General features: G+C 38.6%; 1 protein-coding gene across 2 annotated transcripts in view; it reads left to right on the plus strand.

The window, feature by feature from the left end:
- Klhl15 (kelch like family member 15) overlaps nucleotides 1-18923 on the plus strand; it is a 57598-nt gene extending 38675 nt beyond the window's left edge. Inside the window, exons 4-5 of one of the 2 annotated variants that reach the window (XM_070040704.1) lie at nucleotides 13727-14818; nucleotides 15745-18923. In XM_070040704.1, coding sequence (XP_069896805.1) covers nucleotides 13727-14818; nucleotides 15745-15801 — 1149 coding nt within the window. In that variant the 3' untranslated portion in view covers nucleotides 15802-18923. Of the gene's footprint in view, nucleotides 1-13726 lie in introns of both variants that reach the window. The other variant, XM_070040706.1, reaches the window with a different exon arrangement.
- Nucleotides 18924-23986: the final 5063 nt, after the last annotated feature.

Here is a 23986-nt window from a genome sequence, read left to right on the forward strand (position 1 = left end):
CCAATTAACCACTCAAAATCCAGAAGTGGCACTGTGGCTCAAGAGCTACAGTACTAGCCTTGAGCACAAAGAGGCTCAGGGACAGTGCCCAGGCCCCAAGTTCAAGCCCTACAACCAACCAAAACAAAACACAAAAAACAAATGGCTACGTGCTGTTGGCTCACACCTGTAATCCTAGCTGTTCAGCAGGGTGACATATCTGAGTATTGCAGTTCAAAACCAGCCTTGGCAGGAAAGTCCGTAAAACTCTTACCTCCAATTAACTAGAAAAAAAGCTGAAGTGAAACTGTGTCTCAAGTGGTAGACTGCTAGCTTTGAGTGAAAAAATCTCAGGGACAGCACCCAGGCATTGGTGCACACGTGCCTGTGCACTCATGTCTGCACGCGCGCACACACACATACACATACACATATGCTCAGAGACAGTGCCCAGGTCCCACGTTCAAGTTCCAGGAGTGGAAAAAAATGGAGTTGTCATATTTAAGTTCTTCCAAAATCTCTTCTTTTAGGCACTGGAACATGCTTTGACTAATCTAGCAATTGCCTGATATAAAGATTTTATCCAACAACCAAATTGTTAACTGCACTGTTAGCATAGGTTAGCCAAAAACTTTTGTAAAGAATTTGTTTATGGGCTGGGAAGGTGGCTCAGTGGTAGAGCGCTTGCCTTGCATGCATGAGGCCCTGGGTTCGATTCCTCAGCACCACATAAGCAAAAAGAAAAAAGCCGGAAGTGGCGCTGTGGCTCAAGTGGTAGAGTGCTAGCCTTGAGCTGAAGAGCTGAGGGACAGCGCCCAGGCCCAGAGTTCAGGCCCCATGACCGGACCAAAAAAAAAAAAAGAATTTGTTTATATCTGATGTCTTGGAATATAGCCAGATAAATCAAGAGAATAAGTGGAAACTTCCCTCTATAACCCTCACAATTTTAGAAGCACATGGGAAATATAAATAGTGCTGTAGTAGACACTAAACATACTTTTTAAAAAGAAAATGTGAAAATTGACTAGATATCAAATCGTATTTATGCAGCTATAACTTGAAATTGCTTAAATTAACAATCAGTTCACTTGCCCCTTGGAGTGAAAGCACAGAGATGAGCAGGTTTTCTGTTGGAAACTAGGTCAATGGGCTAAGTGTACTTTCTCAGTTAGCTTAATGTCTTTCTCTGCATCATCTCCTTTTTGCCAGCTCCTCCTCCAAGACCCCATGGACCTAGATGATTGTAATTAACATGTGTGCAGTTCTTTACAAAATCACCTAAGATGTTTTTCTCCTCTGATATTGCCTGCCTTTTATGCACAGCTGTGGAGTGTTGCTCTTAAATTTTCTACTTTTTACTTGCATTCACTTGAGGCTAACAGATTTTGAAAGAGTGCTAGGAATCTAAGTGTTGACCATTGCTAGAGCCCTGGGAAAGACAGTATCTTAGGGAATGTTTTTAGCCAGGAACCTATTGAAAAAACACTTGCAGAATTCAGTCTTACTTGCTGGTTTTTTGAAAGTAAAACCCTAGGAGAATTGGAGATTGAAAATGGAAGGCACAGCATGGAGACAGCTATGTTGGCATGTAACAAACAGAGAACCTCTTTATTAATTAAGGAGGAAAGAAGAAAACAAGTGATAAGCAAAATATGAAGAGAAGACTGGAGGTGTAGAGTGCTTTCTTTGGCACATAGAAAGACTGAGGTTCATCTCAAGTAGAGGATCAGGGAAGTCTAGAAATGACAGGGGAAAAAGGAGCTGGCCTAATCTGGCCAGCCCCCTAGCTGCTTGAGAGGCTGAGAACAGAGGATTAAGGTTTGAGGTCAGCTGGTTGTACCCTCCAGACCTCTTATCAGTAGGTGGGCTCATTGGTAATCACTTGTCATCCCAGACACTCGGGAGGCTGAGATCAGGAGGATCACAGTATCCGGCCAGCCTTGGTACTAAAGAGTTTGTGAAACTCACATTTCAAAGAAAGAAGCTGGCTGCGAAGGCATGCACCTGTCATCTCAGCCATTATAGGAAGTTTAAATTGGCAGAAAGTGATGTAGGAGTGTGCCTGAGAAAAAAGGGTAGCCCCTATGAATTAGTGCAAAAAAGGTCTTCAGATACCAGTTTGGCTCAGCTCAGCAGTAGAGTGCCTGAATAGCAAATGCAAGGTCTTGAGTTCAAAACCCCATTACCACAAAAAAAAAAAAAAAAACCCTCAACAGGACAAAAGGAGTTTTTAGGGGTTTTTTTGGTTGTGTTTTAATTTTGCTGATTCTGGGGCCTAGCTTCTATCTGTGTGTGTGTGTGTGTGTGTGTGTGTGTGTGTGTGTGTGTGTGTGTGTGTGTGTGTGTGTGTGTGTGTGTGTGTGTGTGTGTGTGTGTGTGTGTGTGTGTGGTGTGTGTGTGTGTGTGTGTGTGTGTGTGTGTGTGTGTGTGTGAGATTCTGGGGCCTAGCTTCTATCCGTGAGTTTTTAGGGTTTTTTTTGGTTGTGTTTTAATTTTGCTGATTCTGGGGCCTAGCTTCTATCCGTGTGCGTGTGTGTGTGTGTGTGTGTGTGTGTGTGTGTGTGTGTGTGTGTGTGTGTGTGTGTGTGTGTGTGTGTGAGATTCTGGGGCCTAGCTTCTATCCGTGTGTGTGTGTGTGTGTGTGTGTGTGTGTGTGTGTGTGTGTGTGTGTGTGTGTGTGTGTGTGTGTCATTCCTGTAATTAGGATTATAGTTGTAAGCCATTGGAGCTAGGCAGCTTTTAAGTTTTAATTTTCAAATTTATTATCTAAAAACTGCCATGTGTCATAAGTAAGCGCTGCTCATTCAGAAGTTAGTTTTAGGTTTTAACCTTTTCTATGGCCTATTCTACCATATTTATAAATGAAATGTTTACATAGATTTTTTTCCATAGATAGGAAAAAACCTTCCTAAATTGTAAATCCTCAAACTTAGTTTATGCTCTCTAATTATTAGTAAAACCAGATAAAAAGCATGTTGTTGTTGTTTTTAATACACTATTTTAGCTGGGTGCTGGCGGCTCACTCCTGTAATCCTAGCTACTCAGGAGACTGAGAACATGAGGATCATGGTTCAAAGCCAGTCTGGGCAGGAAAGTCCATGAGACTCTTATCTCCAATTAACCACCAGAAAACCAGAAGTAGTGCTGTGGCTCCAGTGGTAGAGCACTAGCTTTGAGCTGAAGAGCTGAGGGACAGTGCCCAGGCTCAGAGTTCAAGCCCCATGACTGCCAAAAAACAAACAAACAAACAAAAAACAAAACCCAAAACAAAAAGTTCTTCAGAATGTTGCCTGTTTGAAAGATTATGGATAAATTCTTTATAATGTTTGTCTTTGCTTTGGACATCAGTGATGGTGACTCATGGCTTGTAATACTAGCTACTTAGGCTCAGCTGAGCCCAGGCAGAAAAGTCCAAGAGACTCTTATCTCCAATGAATCATCAAAGAAGTAAAAAATGAGCTGGAGATGTGGTTGAAATGGTAAGAGTGCCAACTGTGAGTGAAAAAGCCAAGTGAGAGTTCAAGACCCAGCACTAGCATAAAAAATTATCTAAGCCCTTTGGTATTTGACTTTATAGTCAGCCCTTCAATCTGTGGATTCTGCATCCACAAATTCAGCCAACCTTGGATTGAAAATATTTCCCTCCAATTATATCATTTTTCCCCCTAAACAATTATAGTGGAGCACTATTTAAATAACATTTACATTATGTTAAGCATTGCAAGCGAAATTAGAGATTGTTTAGCATATACAGGAATATGTGTGAAGGATAAATGCATATAATATTTTACAAAAAAGGGCCTAGAGCCATCCTCCTCACATACCAAGGGCTCATTAATGATAGCAACACTGAAAGGTTTTGTGCTTAGCATGTACTGATTTTTCATAGCTTTATCTTGGTCATTAACTAGATCTTTGAGGGAAAATGGATTAATTAAAGGTGTATTGAACCTAGCCACCCCTTTTTTTAAATAACGGAAACTCGAACTCAGGGCCTCGTGTTTGCTGAGCTAGGCAAGCATTCTACTATGTCCTTATTCCCTTTGCATAAAAATGTCATCTATTAGAGTAGTTTTACAATGCAGTGTATAAAGATTGCCCCCACAAAAGCAAGACTGTTCAAAAAGTAAAAGCAAAAAGTGTTGTAGGCTTGTATTACCTTATCGATAGACTAACTGCCTAGCAAGTACAAGGCCTGAGTTCAGACCCTAGGACTGCCCTCCTCCTCCAAATGACCTGAAAGTAGAAGAGCGGCTATTTAAGAACTGCAAAGGTAGTGATGGGAAGAGAAGGGTAGGTGAACATGATTAGTGCATGCTCTATTCATATGTGGAAATGTCAGTGTGAATCCCATTAATTTGAAATGTAACAAATATAAGAATGTGGAATATTTCAAAAAAGACTGCCCCACATTTTCCTGAAAATAAAACAATTTGTTAGGGCTGGGAATGTGGCTTAGTGGTAGAATGCTTGCCTAACATGCATGAAGCCCTGAGTTCGATTCCTCAGCACCTCATAAAACAAAAAATTGGAAAGTGACACTGTGGCTCAAGTGGTAGAATGCTAGCTTTGAGCAAAAGAAACTCAGGTACAGTGCCCAAGCCTTGAGTTTAAACCCCAGGACTGGCAAAAAAATTTTCATTAAATGTAGCAGTCGGTATCAAAGATAGAATTTGTTATAGCTAATGCTAAAGCCCTATGATAGTAACTGGTTTGTTTCTGGATATTTCTTCTGACAGTCAAGATCTAGTCTAGTCTTCTATGTGATATTTTCTTGTCATTCTGAGAATTAGGTTAGCTTTTTTTTTTGTGGTGGTGGTGGTGGTATTGGTATTGGTGGTATTGAAGCCTGAATTCAGAGTTTAAAGCTCTTGACTGGCTGTCTTGCTGGTTAACTGGAAATAAGAGTCTCACAGATTTGTCTACTAGGCTGGTTTTAAACTATGATCCTCAGTCAGATCTCAGCCTCTCTTGAGTAGGTAGGATTCCTGGCTCTTGGTATATGTTCCATTTTAATTCTCTCAATTAGGGTAGTATAGACAAATCTTTTTTTTTTTTGTCTGTTGTGGGGCTTGAACTCTGGGCCTGGGTGCTGTCCCTCAGCCCAAGATGAGTGCTCTACTACTTGAGCCACAGTGCCACTTCCGTTTTTCTGAGTGGTTTATTGGAGATAAGAGTCTCATGGACTTTCCCACCTGGGATGGCTTTGAACCATGATCCTCAGATCTCAGCCTCCTGAGCAGCTAGGATTACAGGTATGAGCCACTGATGCCAGGCTGGTTTTTAACATTTTGACAGTGAATGGAGGAACAGAATTTTTTTCTTTTTAATAAAATTTGGTGAGCCTTAATTTCAAATACATCATGAAAAATGTAAAAACAAGTCAAACTTAAACTAGAAATATCAATTCGTTTAGGAACTCAGAAATGATGTATCATGAGTAGCCGTATAGTTACGCTGTGTAAATTCTTCCTTTAATTCTCAGTGGCTTTTCTGTGCTTCTAAGACAAAAGCCCAGGCTATGGCAGCCCTATTTCTGCACAGTGAGCTAGTTATTCTATCTTTGTCTTTACAGGGACCACATTCAGAATTAGTCATTTTTCAAATTTCCTCTTTGCTCACCAAAAGCATGTGTTTGCACACAATTATGTTAAATTAGAAGAAGTTTGGAGGATGAAATAGCCGATTTAAAATTTTAGACTACTGTTTTAAAAGATGTAATGTGTACTTTTTAGCATTTTATTTTCAGAATAAGACAAAACACTTTTCACAAAACCATTTTTAAAGTATCAAAGCAAGAAAAGTGATAATCTTTCCTAGTTTTAAAACAAGACAGCCTTTTTATTCCTGTGAAAGAAGGAAAGTAATTTAGAACATGAAAGAAATGTCATTCTTTCCCTATCTTTCTTTTGAGAGCACCTGATATACACAGTTGAGCTGTTACATGAGGAATGAATGATGGGAAAATGCCTTTCCTGAGAAAAGATGAGCCATATGTTTCTTTTTGGATAGCTCCCTTCATTAACGCATTTTTTTTTTTTTTGATGCAACTGGAAGTTGAACCCAGGGCCTCATCCTTGCTAGGCAAACTACTACTTGAGCTACACCCCAGCCCCAGTAATACATTTTAGATTATTCCTTCCACATGGAAGGTTTCAGACTTATACTCTGTTTTAAAGCAGAGTATATGTGTAATTAATTAGGATTATCAGACAGGAATTCCATTTCTAGGCTTACATTAGGCTTACTGATACTGTGCAGTTTTAGAGGAAAATCACAGCAATAAATAGCTTCGGGAAAAAGACAAGGCAGATCTAGTACTAGCCATGGCAGAGAGAAATTGGAGCTAAATTTCTTTTTCTGGGAGATCTTTAAATCAGCTATCTCAAAAGGCACGACTTCTATTATCCAGTATTTAGAGGTGAAACAAATTGGCTAAAGATATGTAGCTTTGATTTGGACTTTTAAAATAGAGATGAAGTGACTCCTTTAAGCCTAGGTTTCAAAGAAATGCAATGAAATGAATGGAGAGAGTACAAAGAAACCAGAAGACTGGGTATGAAATGGAAGTCTAGAAAATGACTCCACAAGTAGTTAAGCTGGGCCAGTTCGATGTGATCTGCAAGCACAGGGTTCGAAAGTGGAAGGTCATGACCGGTCATCAAGCCTAGTCCTCTATAGGACACTGGGATCTTTCCATTGCTCTGAATAGGTGGCCACACGTGGACTGCCTCCAGTGGAATGAGGCTTATTGACTCCGGAGGTCAGTAATCCTTCACCTGGGGGAAATATGAACCCATAACCTTTTTACTGATTACAAAAGAGGATATGATCCCTATAAAAACCCCAAATACTGACCTGTATATACTCACTAAAGGACAAATTACCAGGAGCTCACCAGAAGCTGTGTGTAGTACACAGACTTTCCCCCTTCCCTATGAATATAATGTATTTTTCTGCTCCTTTTTTCTTGTTTAACATTTTGAACATCTGTGTCAGTGCATGTGGCTTAGCCTCATTCTTTTAAATGACTGCATATAGTAAGTATATGCCAGACTTTCAATTAATGTCTTATTGATAATTTTAGTTACTCCTGGTTTTGGTGCTCTTAAAAATAATAATGTAATGACCCCCCCCATTATCTTGACAGTACTAATTATAGAGCTTTTTCTTGGTCTAACTCTTCCCCCTAATTTGCAGTTACTGATATTGAAAACAGTTGCCATTTTTTTCTCCAGTCTTCTATTGGGTTGAAACCTTCTTCATCCTTGGGTCCCTTTCTGTTTTCTACATGTGGTTCACTTTGTCAGTGACTATTTTAAATTGTACTGATGGGACTGAACACTTAAGAGTTTTTTTTTCCTGAATGAGAAGACAAGAGTGTCTATTCTTTTAATTCAGTCCATAATTTTATTAGCTCCTAAGGCTGCCATATTATGTCCTTTGTTCATACTGAAGATGGAGTCAATTAAAGCTTTACAGTTGAAGTTTTAAGACCCCTTAGCATCTAATAAAAAGCGGATTTCCTGTCATCTCACTCCACCTTCCAAATGCATTAACACACAATTATTACTGCCACAATTCTTAGTGGCTCATGAGTCCCTGGTGTTTCTATACTCTTTATGATTAGATTTTGTTGATTACTGCTGACAGTTACAGGTTCTCTCATTCTCTACCAGTGCTGTTACATCAGAAAATAAGCAGGAAAGGAAGTCAGTATTGGCATTACCTGCTGCCTCCTAATGTATATCACTTTCCTTTTCCCCTTTCTTTCTTTTTTTCCTTCCTTCCTTCCTTTCTTTCTTCTCTTCTTCCTTCCTTCCTTCCTTCCTTTCTTTCTTCCTTTTTCTTCCTTTCTTTCATGCTGGTCCTGGGTTCTGAACTCAGGGCCTGGGTGCTGTCCCTTAACTTTTTGCTCAAAGCTAATGCTCTACCACTTGAGCCCCATAGCTCCACTTCCAACTTTTTGGTGATTAATTGGAGGTAAGAATTTCACAGACATTCCTGCCTGGGCTGGCTTTGAACCACCATCCTTAGATTTTAGCCTCCTGAGTAGCTAGAATTACAGGTGTGAGGCACCAGTGCCTGGCTTCACTTTTCTTATTTTTAAGTTCTTTTTTTGGGCAATCCAGGATTCACCTCAGGCTAACAAATCTGTTGTTGGAAAATCTGTCTGGCTTTTAGTGCTCTCCCCTTCACTGTGTTTCCATGCAGATTACAGAAGGCAATTACGTAGCCTTATCTATGATCCTTTCAGGATCTCAGGACATGATTTGTCAGATCAAATGATGTGAACTTGGTGAAAATAACTACCATCTTGGATTTAAATTTCTTCTCAGTTGTATTTGATCTTCAGATTGGGAAATATAGGACATTCTTAGGAATAGAAATAAAATAGGAGTAAGGCTATTTATTTTTCTTTGTTGTTTGTTCATATTACATGAGCCACTCCATGGGGGAAACTTCACTTTTTTTCTCTACTTTTTACTTTAACCTCTAAAACAACATTTACTGAGTATTTAGTATTTTATAAAGTCACAGTTTATCCTGAGGTGTTAGAGCTCCATTTTACTCTTTATAATACTTGTTTTATGCGGCAGGTTTTTTTTTAACCATCTGTTCTTAAAGTGGTTTTAAACATCTGAATTCCAGAAAGCTCTTTGCAGCACATCATATTTTAAAGACACTTTTCCCTTTTCTCCTCTCATCAGTGCATTTTGCAATTATACAATTAGCATTATGCTTTTGAGAGCCTCCAAGTCTTCTCAAGCTTCCTTACACAGTTTCTGATTTTGGAATTGATCCTAATTTTCCTTTGAAAAACTTGAAATCTGCCTATCCAATATGTGCATATTTCTCCTTCCTTTCTTGATCTCCAAACAACATGGCTGCTTTTTTTCCAAGGCTTCCTTCTATTTATACATTACCAATTATGTTTTAATAGTGAGGATTAGGTCCAAAGTAGTGCTTCCTCTCGTTTCATTTTTTAAAAGATTAACTGTTAATGCTTACCAAGAACATGTTATCAGATGCATTTAAACTGAGTGACATTTTTCACAGATGTCACAGTAATAAAAACTAGTAACAGTTAATGTTTATTTGCACACTGCAACATAATAGACACCAAACTAAATCTTCGCATATGAACTATATCACTTGTCCCCTATTATAGCATTTAGGAGATATAGATGCAATTGGTATTCAAGTGATACTAGAAGAGGAAATGAGTTTAAAAAAATGTTGAATTCTGTGTCCAAGATTACACAGCTTGTCAGTGCCAAAGTCGGAAATTTTCTTTTCTTTTTTTTTTTTTTTTTTGGTCCGGTCGTGGGGCCTGAACTCTGGGCCTGGGCGCTGTCCCTCAGCTCTTCAGCTCAAGGCTAGCGCTCTACCACTTGAGCCACAGCGCCACTTCCGGCTTTTTTCTTATGTGGTGCTGAGGAATCAAACCCAGGGCCTCAGGCATGCAAGGCAAGCACTCTACCACTGAGCCATCTTCCCAGCCCCCCAAAGTCCGAAATTTTCTAAATCAAATTCTTAATCACCGAATTGGATGGCTTCACATGATGCTTAATTACTAAGTTGGACAAGATGCTATTACTTGAAAACCTGTGTAGTTCCCAGACCACTGGCTGTGCACAGTAGGCACTTAAATATTTAATTCAAGGTTTATCATTCTTGTTGATTTTTATAGTATGGCCTTTTAGCTCCTAATTGTCAATAAGAAAAATATATTCCAGGCACTGGTGGCTTACACCTGTAAGCCTAGCTGCTCAGGAGGCTGAGATCTGAGAATTGCAGTTCAAAGCCAGCCTGGTTAGGAAAGTCCATGCGATCCTTATCTCCTATTAACCACCAAAATGCAGGAGGTGGAACGGTGGCTCAAGTGGTAGAATGCTAGCCTTGGGCAAATAAAAAATAAAAAGCCAATACCAGTACGTGTACGTGTGTGTGTGTGTGTGTGTGCGCGCGCGCGCGTGTGCGTGCACACGTACACACACAAACACAAGAAAAGGATAAGAAAGGTAATTGCAATACTACATCAAACAATTCATAGAAGAATGGGAAAAGAAAATATGAAAAGATTGTCATTAGTGAAATAGATTATTTTGAAATAGAGTTTTGATGCTTTAGATTTTTTTTTTTTTTTTTTTTGGTGCTAGGGATCATACCCAAGGCCCCCTGTAGGCAAGCACTATACCACTGACTAGCCCCTTGAAACCCAGTTTTAATTTTTCTTTTTTTGTGTGACAGTCCTGGGGCTTGAACTCAGGGTCTGGGTGCTGTCCCTGAGATTTTGTACTCAAGGCTAGCACTCTACCACTTGAGCTGTAGCTTGACTTCTGGCTTTTTTATAGTGTTTAAGTGGATATAAGAACCTTACAGAGTTTCCTGCTTGAGCTGGCTCTGAACTGCAATTCTCAGATCTCAGCCTTCTGAGTAGCTATGATTATAAGCTTGAGCAACCAGCACCCAGCTTTGAGACCCATTTTTAAGTGATAAGAAGTCTTTTTCTCTTTGTAAATGTGATATATGAAAAAGAATACAAAAATGTATGTGAAATTCCAGAGAGAATCACTAACGCAAGAAAGCATATATAAAATCTAATTGTAATATCAGAATACTATTGCACTTTGGAAACTGAAAATATTGTCACCATCATTTCATACTAATTATGATATTAGTAGCTATATATTATTCTTTTTTATTTTTTATTATCTTTAAGTGGTTGTACAAAGAAGTTCCCATTCTACAAAACAGTATATGAATACAAAGTGTCTGATAACATTGTCACCCACCGCTCCTAACCCACCCCGTCTCTCACTTTTCTTTAACTGATACTAGGTGATTACATAAATTTCCACAGTATTGTTGAATAGTGGTACTTAGTTAAAGTCAAAAACACATTTTAACCTTCACAAGGCAAATTGTCATTATCATGATCTATAAAGTTTGAATTCTATGAGCTTTGACTATACAATTATTTCTTTCCACATCAGGTGATATCTACATTTCTTTCCTTTTGCTTAGTGTAAGCTGTTTCCTCTTTCCCTCTCATCACTGTCTTTGAGTTGCTTAGTTCATTATAAACTATATCCAGTGCAGCTGATGGGCCCCTCTGTTTTATGATTTCCTGTTAGTTCTTTTTTTTATGAGAGATTGAAGCTCAGTTTCTTCCTTTAGTTTTCCATATTACTGTTTTTTCTCAAGTCTAGCATTCCAGCACTTGAGCCACAGGTCCATTTCTGTCTTTTTGGTGCTTAATTGAAGATAAGAGGCTCATAGACTTCACTGCCAGGTTGGCTTTGAACTGTGATTGTCAGACCTCAGTCTCCTACATAGCTAGGATTGCAGACATAAGTCACCAATGCCTGGCTCACTTTAACTTTTTAAATTAGTAGTAAAGGGTAAAACCTAAGATCTTTTTCATAGTTTCCTTTATTATTTGTTTTATTGAACTTGTTATAACTTTTTTGGCTGGTTTCTTTCACAGTTGTTAGGCAGAACTGAGCTGGGTGCTCAATCACTGTGACCCATATGATTGATTTCTTTTGTTATAGAGGAGGAGTCATTAGGCTCTTTCATTGGGCATGTTAAGTAGTTTAGTAATTGAGTATGTTATTTACGGATTTTTTATAAAGAATAATGGATCTGGGTAAGGTGGCAAAGTACATGTAATCCCAGTACTCAGGAGTTTGAGGTAAGAGGATCTGGAGTCCATAGTAAGACCCTGTCTCAGAAAACAACAACCAAAAGAATAATGGAAGCTGTATTTTCATAGACTGGGAGTTGGCATGGGTTTGCTGTAAAACCTTTGCTCAAGGTTCAAACCCAGACCTATGAAGTTTTTGTTTTAAGACAGAGTCTTACTGTATAGTCCAGGCTGATATCTCACTCTCTCTTACTCCTCTCCTCTTCCCTCCTCTCCCCTTCCCTCTCTTCCCCTCCTCTCCTCTCCTCTTCCTCCCTCCTCTCTCTTCCCCCCTCCTTTCTCCTCTCTCTGCTTTTCCCTCCCATCTCCCCTCCCTTTTCTCTTTCCCTTTTTCCCCTCTCCCTGCTCTCTTTTCTCTCTCCTCTCTCTTCTCTCTCTTCTCTCCTCTCTGCCAGTCATGGGGCTTTTGAACTCAAGGCCTGAGTACTGTCTCTGAGCTTTGTTGTGTTCAAAGCTATTGCTCTATGCCTTTATCACTTGAGCCATAGCTCTACTTATGAGTGTTTTGGTAGTTCATTGGAAAGTTAATTGGAGATAAGAGTCTCATTGCTATCCTGCTATGGCTGGCTTTGAGCCCTGATCCTCAGATCTCAGCTTTCTTAGAAGCTAGGATTATAGGTGTTAGCCACTGGCGCCCAGCTCGGGCTGGTCTCTTAGCTGGCAATCCTCCTGCTTTGGTCTCAGACTGCTAAGATTACAGGCTTGCACTGTCATGTCTTGTTGTCCTATCAGTCTTAGTTTATGAGGTAGTTTGAGCAAGTCACTTAGCCATTTTCCTATGAGAAAATCAGGGGTTATTATTGTTCTCAGGAGGAATAGTTTACCATGTGAGGCACATGTAAAGCATCCAGTGCAGTAACAGTGTTCGTTTTTTCTTTTCCATAGTTGGGCAAGGGGTTTTCTCCTTTTCTGTGTTGTTTACTCCTTTGCTAGTCTGGAGAAAATCATGGACCCTTCACAAAATAATAATTTCAGAGGCTTAAAAGATAGTGCCTGGGATTACAAAGAAACTAGTTATTGAATACAGCTACCAGATATTTCATGCTGCTATCTCAAATACTTGTTTGGACTTAGATGAGGGATTAAAGATAAACATAAGATTAATTAAAGATAAACATAAGAAGGAAAACGAGGAGAGAAAGCTTATAGGTACATATCCGTGGTTTTCAAATTATGAGGTGGGATTTCTCTGCTAATCTCCAACTTCCCCTCCTTTCTTGAAATATTTGAGTGTTCAGGGTCAGTTTGATAAGATATATACGTACAATGCTGCAACACTCAAATGTACAGTACAGCTGCCTCAATATTCTGATAAATCTGTTTGTGTTTTCATTTCTTCTAATACATACTTAAGTTCTTTGAGGAAATGGATCATATCTTATTGTTATTTTAATATTTTCCCACAGTGCTTAGCACAACACTTTTATCATGCTTCATAAGATCTTGATAGTCATCATCGTTACATAGTTCCAGCACCAAAAAACAAAGTTTGACCTATTGTCTACTGAATTATTTCCTGTAGGAATTGTTGCTATCAGACTAAAACTAAAAACCTACTGGATTTTTGCATATATTTCAAATTTTCACTAACTCATTTATTTTTTACTAACTCCCCAAATTATTCATTCATGGTGGTTTTGTGGTATTAATAGTGGTTAAGAAAACTACAGAATGGCTTCCTGAACTTTGAAGCCCTGAATTTGACCTCCTGTTCCCCACTTGTATTGTAGGGCCTGACATATATAACAGGTGATCAGTATATTTTCTTCTGTTTGGAAATACACTTGTACCTGAAAAAAATTGCTTGCTTATTTATGAAACCTTAGAAATGTACTTAGATGATTATAAATAAAAATTATAAAAACAAATACAATTAAGCTTGGTAGCAAATAGAACATAGGTTATTTTATGAAGGAAAGCAGCTTTAGTAAAGGGTCCTAAAATAGTGTTATTAATTATTATATTGAGGTTTGATATTTTGTTTGCTATTGGTGTTTTTTCCTTCTGATTAAATTCTTCTACTCATATTCTTAGGTTAAAACATCAGAATTTTATCGATACTCCCGACAGCTGCGCTACGAAGTTGACCAGGCACTGAATTACTTTCAGAACATTCACCAGCAGCCCCTATTGGACATAAAATCAAGCCGCATTCGTTCTGCCAAACCTCAAACTACAGTATTCCGGGGCATGATTGGACATAGCATGGTAAACAGTAAGATACTCCTACTGAAGAAGCCACGAGTCTGGTGGGAGCTGGAGGGCCCACAAGTACCTCTACGGCCAGACTGTCTTGCCATCGTCAATAACTTTGTGTTCCTGTTAGGTGGGGAAGAACTGGGCCCTGATGGTGAATTCCATGCTTCTTCCAAAGTGTTCAGGTATGACCCAAGACAAAACTCTTGGCTGCGGATGGCAGATATGTCTGTACCACGTTCAGAATTTGCAGTTGGTGTTATTGGGAAGTTCATTTATGCTGTAGCTGGCCGAACCAGAGATGAGACTTTCTATTCAACTGAGAGATATGACATTACCAATGATAAGTGGGAATTTGTGGATCCCTATCCAGTTAACAAATACGGACATGAGGGGACTGTGCTAAACAACAAGTTATTTATCACTGGCGGAATCACCTCATCTTCAACTTCTAAACAAGTATGTGTGTTTGACCCCAGCAAAGAAGGAACCATAGAACAGCGAACCAGGAGAACTCAAGTAGTTACCAATTGCTGGGAGAACAAGAGCAAGATGAATTATGCCAGATGCTTTCACAAGATGATTTCTTACAATGGCAAGCTTTATGTCTTCGGTGGCGTCTGTGTGATTTTGAGGGCCTCTTTTGAATCTCAGGGCTGTCCATCCACAGAAGTATACAACCCAGAGACTGATCAGTGGACCATCTTGGCATCCATGCCAATTGGTAGAAGTGGCCATGGCGTGACTGTGCTAGATAAACAAATAATGGTTCTTGGAGGCCTTTGCTATAACGGTCATTACAGCGATTCCATTCTTACTTTTGATCCGGATGAAAACAAGTGGAAGGAAGATGAGTACCCTAGGATGCCCTGCAAACTAGACGGTTTACAAGTGTGCAACCTACATTTCCCGGACTATGTACTGGATGAGGTCAGGCGTTGCAACTAATGATGTCCATCTCCCTAGAAGCAAAAGTCAAACGAAGCATTTGTTTGTGATACAGTAGTTACTTAAAAACGTATAAAGAAAAAAAAAAACCTCACCAGTTTTACTATTAAAGCCATTGGTCTAATGTAAGAAGTTTTCATTCTGTGCTAGCATATTTTTTTTAAGTTTTCAGTGGCCTCAGACTCATGCAATAAGTTAATTCTAAGCGCTAGCTCTTGAAACTACTTCCAGAAGCAGTTTAATAGAATGCTCCACTTATCTAGGAAGTTGATTTTCTGCTTTAAACATTTTTTTCATATGTTAGTGTAGGAATCTTCTAAGAGAAGACCCAATAAGTGTACTGGATGTGATTTCAGTCCCTATCTGAAACCTTTTTGGACAGTACTTTCAGTGTATTTCAGTCTGTTACATGTTTTGGTTTTATTATTTAAAAGTTTAAAACTCTTGACTTTTTTGCATGGCTTTTTGCTGAAAATGCAAAAATATAAATTTTCTACAAAATGACCTTTTATATTCAGAACACTATTTCTAAGCTGCCTTCTCTTACCTGCATTGTGTTAGTGAAAGCATATCCATACTCGCATCCATCCTATAAATATATAAGGTGTGGTTAGGATTCTATATTTTTAAGCTTGTGTACTTGCACTCCGTTTGCCATCCTTGTCGAATTTTTGTATGTAATGTCTTTTCATGTATTAACGTTTTTTAGAAAGGTAAATTAACTGGAGTCCTCATTTGGTATCAAAGTAGCCTGTCTTCAAGTCCATATTGATTCAGTAATATTTGGACTCCTTATATTCCTGAAATGTATGGATTTACAAAAACTAACATTTTATTTTCTAAAGTTAAATGTTAATGTTCTTTGTGGATGTATGTCTTTTTTTTCTGAAAATGTTTTCTCTTTGCAGTCTGTTTATTGTTGCCCTGTTTTAGTGAGAAATGGCGTGGTTTATGACAAGCTCTGACCCTGCAGCGTGCAAGCACTTTTAAAGAGAAGTAGGTAATACCACACTCCTAAATAAAGGCCCCTTAAAAGTAAGTGCAACTCCCTTTTTTTTTTTTTTTTTTTACGTCCAGTCAGGCTGCTGCATTTGTTATTGAATGGAAGGTGGCAACTCTCAGAAAGTTTGAGCTCAGTTTTGACTTAGAGGTAAGAAACTTAACTACAATGTTAATGATTATATCTACTTGTTTATTTTGTACAAAGTAGTGGCACTAGGGATGTCAGCTCTCAGCTTTCGTTTAATTTTCTGGAAGCTACTGGCATGAAGGTCGATAGTAATCACAGAGTTCCTGATGGATCAACATAGCTGTTGAAAAGCATTTATAAATGTTTTAGGATTAGCTGCACCTTTCAACTCTTTAAATGCAAAAGAAGAAGTGTAGTTGACAAAATTAAGCAAGAATGACTTGGGAGTGGATGATTTAAATTGATTCCACTTTCTCATGAGAGGTCTATCCCTGATACAGACTAGATCTACCCTGGCAAATTTTGCCAGATCTTAGAATTTTGGTGCAATATTGCAATGCCTTCTATATGGCTGCTGTTGTATAAATGTTGTACTTTCACTTTTTTTTCTGCTGCCACCACTGAACATAAAATGGAAGCGTGAAGTTGTGGAAATGTGAAGATTTTGTCAGTTCAGTTAGATATAGTAGGACACAAAACCTGATTTCAAATCTCCAAAACTGAGGCATTTAAGTTTAAGAAACAGCCAGGTTACACAAGTAACTTTTTTGGGTCTAGAATCCAAGAGCCCAAATTGCTATTATACAGTTGGCATTGGTTTCAGGAATTAAGTTAATATTAGTGGGGCCTACATTTTTCATTTAGCGATCTTTCATTCACTTAAAATTTATAAAAATGGATCAATATCTTGTCTTTTTTATGTTTTCAAAATAATAATCTTTTGAACAGAGAATTAAAGTTAGCCACGTAATTCTTTTCAAATATATCAGTTCACTTGGGATCTTATATGTGTGCTCTATTGTTGTAAAGAAAATAATGTCTTCATTATTTTCCTTGTTGATGTCTTTTGTGGGAAAAGTCCAGGAAAGAGCTATCAGCCACAGTTACTGCATCAAAGGCTTTACACTCCAGTCGTGGTTCTCTTTAATTGCTTAGATATAAAAATCTAGCCCTAGTTAGGGTAACATCTGAGCAAATAATTGGATGTTCTTGGTCTCTTGGTCTTCCATTTTAAAGATACAAGGCCAAGGTCAGAGTTCATGTTTCATAAAATTCATGGAATATTAACTTGAACTAACTAGGTTCAGCTTCACGTAAGTCATGTCTGACCTGATGTTAGCTGTAATTACTTTTGAGCTTTAAGAATAGTTGCTGTTTGCTTTGGTTCTGAATGTATGAAAAAAACTCTTCAGTTTATGTGTAGTCATAATTTAGTTTATAAATCCATGATTAACTTACATTCCCTTTTAAAAGTATAGTTTTAATTGCTTCAAGAGATTTATTTTTGTTATACTAAACTATGGAATTTTTTTCCTAGATTTTTTTCAAGCGTGCTTTTTGTGTACTTTATTTTAAATTGTTTTTTTGTTTGTTGTGTGTGCTCAAAATAGTATTTTTTTTTAAAAACTCAGTATGAGATTTGAAAACTCCAGTGTAACTGTTGTGATCTTTCTCTGTTGCTTTCACTTTACATTTTAAATGCCAGACTACATAAAAATAGCTGATGTTCATTAATTGCTTCTTAGTACCGTTTGTTCTCTTCCATGTCTTTGACCTTCTAAGTTTTGATTTAAAAAAAAATCATCCTTGCACAGCTGTTTTATAAAATGCAAGATTGTCCCAGTGAAGGTCTTGTATCGGAAGAAATGCTACTGGTGTTTCCAAAACCAAGCTTAATTGATAGGCAGATTAGCTGTTGTGTGTCCTCTTTGCTGTGCCCTGTATGAGTGTTAACTCCAGTTGTGAAATACTGACTGAGCCCGTCACTTACCTTTTGTAAAGCAGCACTTTTGGACACCTCATTTTGGAAGCCTGCTCAAGTCATAGTAAAGGACACACATTTGTGTGGGGAAAAGTGGTCAAATGGAGAGTTTTGTCTTAATTACATGAAACTAAGCTTTAAAATATTTTGTAACAAATTATTTGAGCTGCATATTCTAAACATGTCAAACGTTCAGTGGACTATTTTTATATATGTATATGTGGGTGTAGGTCATAACATTTCAGTTTATAATATAAATTGTTATTTCAGTTTATAAGCTATCTCTCAGAAGAGACTAGCTCTTTTGAGAATACATAATTTAAAAGTTTTAGACTAAAGTAAAACAGCATAGATAATAGTGTATATTAGATATAATTGAGGGCTATATGGCAGTGAAACTGCTAGTGCCAGTTTTCTTGTTTGCCTACTATATGTTTTTGATTTTTTTTTGTATTCTGAACATTTTTAGAGATCATACATTTATTCAATCACATTTAGAGTCGGTTTGGGAATAAATATCTTCTAAAAAGAGATTTATCTTAAAAATTAAAGTCCTGAAATATTAGTTTATTGAGAGTTTATAAAGTCAAATATCCAATAGGCATAGACAAGAATAGATGAATTCCCGGAAATCCTTTCAGTATACCAATATAACTTCAATATTACTCAAGTAACATTGAGAAAATGCTATTAGCTTTGTTCCCTCTTCAGTTTTTTGGATTTTTTTGTTTTACATCTTTGGGAACAACTGCATCCAAAAATTTAATCAGTATACCAGTAAGAATTAGGTATTGCTTTCCAAAAGAATGTTCCTAAGAGGTGATTGGAGAGGTTATTTTCTACCTAACTTGTATGTGCCCTGTACCTCTTGGGCATACTTTGTCTATAGAAAAATATTTTGACCTTTAGGTATATTTTGGCCCAGTACTCAAATAACCGTAGGGCCAATATAAAAACAAATCTTAGAATAATTTAATGTTTGCCTTTTATACCTGTTTTGAAAGCCTTTACATTTTTTGTCAGGTGATTTTTTTTCCCAAGCCGTGGATATAATCTATTCAAACATGTTTATGCTATCCATTCTGTTTTTAAATTGAAAAAAAAATGTTAAAAGTGTTTATGAAGAAAAGTTTAAATAAAATATTTTTAATCTTTAAAATATATGTCTTTATTATCATTTACTGTCTTTTTTTTTTGTCGGCCATAGGACTTGAACTTAGGGCCTGGGTACTATCGCTGAGCTTTTTCATAAAGGCTAGATCGGCTACTTTGAGCCACAGTGCTACTTCCGGTTTTTTGGTGATTAATTGGTGATGAGTCTCATGGATTTTTCTGCCTTGGTTGGCTTCAAAACAGTAATCCTCATATCTCAGTCTCTTGAGTAACCTAGCAGGATTCCCAAGCGCCAGGCTAGCTTTCTAAGCCTTTCTCCCCTCACTTCCAATACCTATGTTCTGTTGTGATCTTTCAGTGGGTTCATCTCCAGCTTCATTTCTTTCCCTTTCCCTGCCCATCAGACTCCATTTATTTTTACAAAGCCCAACTAGAATGCCCCCCTTCTCTCCTCTCCCATTTCTGTTCCTTGAATTAGCTTGTTTCTTCTACACTCAACATATTGTAACTCTTACTTATTTTGCATAACAGTTGAGTATAAGTCTCCCTGGCTAGATCATAGAGCTTTCCTTGAGTGAGGGGACCTTTACTCTGTCTATTCCAGCTAGTCTGGTCCTTGGTTTACAGTGGAACCTGAGCTAAATATTGATTGCAGCATATGATCAATACTATGTAAGTTACAGACAAGGCCTGTAGGGGTTCAGGTGAGGGGGAGGGAGCAGTTGTCTAGGGTGTTTGGTTTTGCTTTCTTCTCCATCTATACACTTCCCACCCAATCTCATCCACACCTACAGCTTCACCTATAATTTTATTCAAATACCTGTCAAACCTACATTTCTTTACCTATTTCCATCCAGAGAACTCATATTTGGTTATGTTGGAATGTCAAACCGAACAAGTAAAAGCCTGAATACACAAATTACTTCTTTCTCCCAATCCTGTTGCTTGGTACAAGGCTCTATCATTGCCTTTGATTGTTCAAATCAGGAATCTTGTACTGCTGGTCTGTCTTTTACCCTCAACATCTGAGGTCACCCAGCTCTGTCACTTTTAATTTTTAGCTGCCCTCTCCTTTACAGTCATACCTCCCTAGTTTAGGCCCTCCTCATTCTTGCTCGACTCCAGGAGCTTTCAGATCTGCCTACATGATCATTTTCTACACAGCTGCCAGAGAGAGCTTTTGATAGGTAAATCTGATACTGAGAGTCAGCAGTCTTTAATAATTTGCCTTTACCCTCAGAGTAAGATCCCAAATCCCTAACATGCTACACATAGCCCTTCATTTTTTGTTCCCTTTGTACCCATTTTCCCCCTCCTCTGTGCTCTCCCCCCTTTCTTCTGTTAGTGTTTCTGCCTCTATTTTTTCTTTCTTTTTTGCCAGTATTGGGGCTTGAACTCAGCCTGGGCACTGTCCCTGAGCTTCTTTTCTAGACTTGAACCACAGCACACTTCTGGCTTTTCCTGTTTATATGGTGCTGAGGAATTGAACACAGGGCTTTTTGCATGCTAGGCAATCACTTTACCACTAGGCCACATCTCTACTAGAGATGGAACCCAGGGCCTTACACTTGTTACACAAGTGTTCGACCAGAGAGCAACATACCAAAGCACTGTTCAGTCTCATGCCTATACTCAGGCAATGCAAGTTTGGTATGGTTCTCAATAGGCCATGTTCTGTCAGGGCTCGCTGCCTCTTTTTCCTCTCCTGGCTTACCCTTTCTTGGCCATCAAGAACCAGTCAAGTCTTTAATCCTTCCTCTTGGTCTTACATTAGTCCTTCATGGATGCCTAGATGCCCATCTCCTCTGACACCTGATTATGTGTCTTCTCCATTCTACCCTTAACTTTGCTTTCTTATTACCTTCCAAGAATCTTACTTAATGTCTGGTATGTGGTAAATTGTCCTTAACAAAAACAATCCTGGAACTGAGATACCAACAAAAATTTTTTATTCGTTCAATTGCCAAAATGGACTTCCTTCTCACTACTCATTTCCACACATGCTGCTCCCCATGTATGGAAGGCTGATGCATTTGGCTCTCACTTTGTCAGCAAATTCTTCCCTTAACCTCTCAGTAATTTTGATCCAAGCTGGAAATACCAAGTAAAACAGTCCAAAAGGTGTTTGCAGAACATTAATCCCATGTTATCCCATTAATCCCATGTGTTGGTAGGGGGGACTGAGGAAAATATTCAGTGGTCACAATAACCTTGGGGAACACTGCATACTATTTTCTTACAGAATCTCAACAAACTGGCATATTCAAGGCTCTAAAAAGTTCTGTTGACTTATTTTGCTTGTGCTTACTTTATTGTAAACCAAAGTTAAACACAGAGCTCGTTTTCCCCCCTCTGGAAAATGGGTGGTCTTTGAACTCTCTTGGCTAAGGAATAACTAAAAACAAACAAGCTCAGAGGACCACTAATCCACTCTGGTCTACAAATGGGACTTCGTCCTGCAAATCCAGTTAGATTCCAGGTTGAAGTCTTTTTTTGTCAAGGTGACATTACCTTGGGGATTTCACACCACAAGGAAGGTCCCACTTCTCCCCCTAGGAGTAAGATACATTTAAATAGTGCATTTATAAAACCTTGTGTGGGTGAGGGAACAGGACTTCCAGAATGACTGAACAAGGAGCTCAGCCGATCCTCTCCCTACAAAGCAATTATAAACTGCTTTGTCCAAAAAAAAGACATTTTGAAAATTGATCAAAGGTGTGCAACAAAGTGAGATTTGTTCAGGGAATATGAATATCAACGAGAAGCATGGAAATCACATGTTTGAGTCTGAGGCTGCTCCCTTTCCAAGTTCTCTCATCCCTATCTCTACCTCAGAAATTCTACCAGGGCCACAAGTAGACTTTTATCTGTGTGTCTAACAGTACAGCTAGCCTGAGATCTCAGTAGGGATTGGAGCTAATCATAACCTTCAGACAAAGCAACTAGCAACTGAACAGGAGAGATGGCCACAGAGGCGGGCCTTGGTAAGATCCAGTGTTACTCAGGGAAGTCTGGGATGCTGTGCTCATGTGCAGGAAGAATGGAAGGGAAAACTGGAAAGTCCTAGCAAGCTACTTGTCCCTGCCTGGCTGGATAAGACTTGAAAACAAAAAGCTAGAATGGATTTGGGAACTGCTCAAGCTTATAAGCGCATGCATTCTCCAGGCTCAAGGTGTTTAACCACAACTTTTTACCAATCATTGGCTGATCACTACGGATGCCAGTTTAGGGCTGATGTCTAGGAATCTAGGCTTCAAAATAAAGAAGAGCTAGTTATGTATGGTAGAGTGTAACTTGTAAACCTGGCCACTTGGGAGGCTGAGGCAAGAGAACTTCATGAGCTCAGGAATGCCAGGCTAGATGGGCAACATACTAAGACTCATCTCAAAAAACAAATGAAAACAATTTTAAAAACAGGACAGAGACATCAGTGGTTGCATACAGTAGAGAGGGAAGGGAACAGATACTACAGAATGTGCAGGCAAGTCTCAAGAATCTACGGGGAGAATTGAGAATCCAGAACTACTAGAAGGAGCAGGAAAGTGACCCCTAGACAGGAAAATAAACTCAATGGAAACTGGCTCCGAGGAATCAGTGTTGCTGAAGTAAGTGTAGTTAGTTTTGTATCCTCTGTCTTCACATAAAAGTTGATTCGAATGTCATTAATATTTCTTTGAAATTAGTGTTTTTAGTGATTACTTTGTGTTCCATAATATGGTTATACCATAATTTTTACATGCCCCTAATTGTGAAACGCACTACATTTCTTCAGTGTATAATACATATACATTGCTATATAATTGGTAGTAAATGTGTATAACTATATATCTGCTGGAACTGGGGCGCAAAACTCAGGGCCTCTTAATGGACCAATTGCATTCTCATGGTCTGAATGGTGAATGCTAAACAGATACAGGTAGATAGTGTCTGCTATATTTGTTATCAACTAGAAATGATCAGGACAATCATATCTCGACAAAATTTAGGCCCACAAAGTTTGCAACCTTAACAAACCTGTAGAAATCATGACGGGAACCGTACCTTCTAAGATGTTAAAATATTTAAAAAATTCATTGGGACACCACAGTCATGTGGTCAAGCCTGGGTTCCCAGCTGATGGTGGGGGTGGGGTGGGGGGTAGAAATGGAAGGAGCGGGGGTGCCTAGTTAGAGGAAGTAGATAACCCGGTCTTGTGTTTTGGGCGACTGTATCATATCCTGGGCCCTTCTCATTGTTTTCTCCGCTTGCTGTTTGTCATGAGGTGAAGAAGTTCCTTCACCACAGGCCCTGTTGCATTGAAGTTCTGTCCAAGTGTATGGGGACCGAGGAACCATGGACTGAACTCTGAAACCATGACCCAAAATACTGTGAACCAAAGAAATGATTGCTCCTTTAAAAAATTCATTAGGGCCAGGCGTTGGTGGCTCATGCCATCATTGAGATTCAAAACTAGCCTGGGCAGGCAAGTCTGTGAGCATCTTATCTCCAATTAATCATCAAAAAGCCAGAAATGGAACCGTGGCTCAAGTGGTAGAGCACTAGATTTGAGCAAAAAAGCTCAAGGTCAGTTCCCCAGGACTGGCCAAAAAAAATTCTTAGGACAAAAATTTTCAACAATCATTGTGGTAATATGTGAATCAGAATTCTCAAGATGAAAATAACTTGGATAAAGCAATAGACACACTAGTAAATAAATGATGATTAACCCGCAAAATAATTTTTATTTAGTTATTTATTTATTTTTGTCGGTTGTTAGGCCTGAACTCTGGGCCTGGGCGCTGTCCCTCAGCTCTTCAGCTCAAGGCTAGCGCTCTACCACTTGAGCCACAGTGCCACTTCCAGCTTTTTCTGCTTATGTGGTGCTGAGGAATCCAACCCAGAGCCTCATGTATGCAAGACAAGCACTCTACCACTGAGCCACCTTCCCAGCCCCCACAATAAATTTTAAAAAGCAAAAAAGACATGAAAGCAATACTAAGAATAGTTTATCTTCATTATGTAGAACATTGATATTATGAAAAGTGGATTTGAGTTTGCTCAGAAATTCATTTTTCACAAAATATCCCTATTGGAGCTGGGTGTGGTG

This window comes from Dipodomys merriami, unplaced genomic scaffold (genome assembly GCF_024711535.1).
Source record: "Dipodomys merriami isolate MVZ:Mamm:240054 unplaced genomic scaffold, mDipMer1.0.p SCAF_3, whole genome shotgun sequence".
In the NCBI taxonomy this organism is placed as follows: Eukaryota; Metazoa; Chordata; class Mammalia; order Rodentia; family Heteromyidae; genus Dipodomys; species Dipodomys merriami.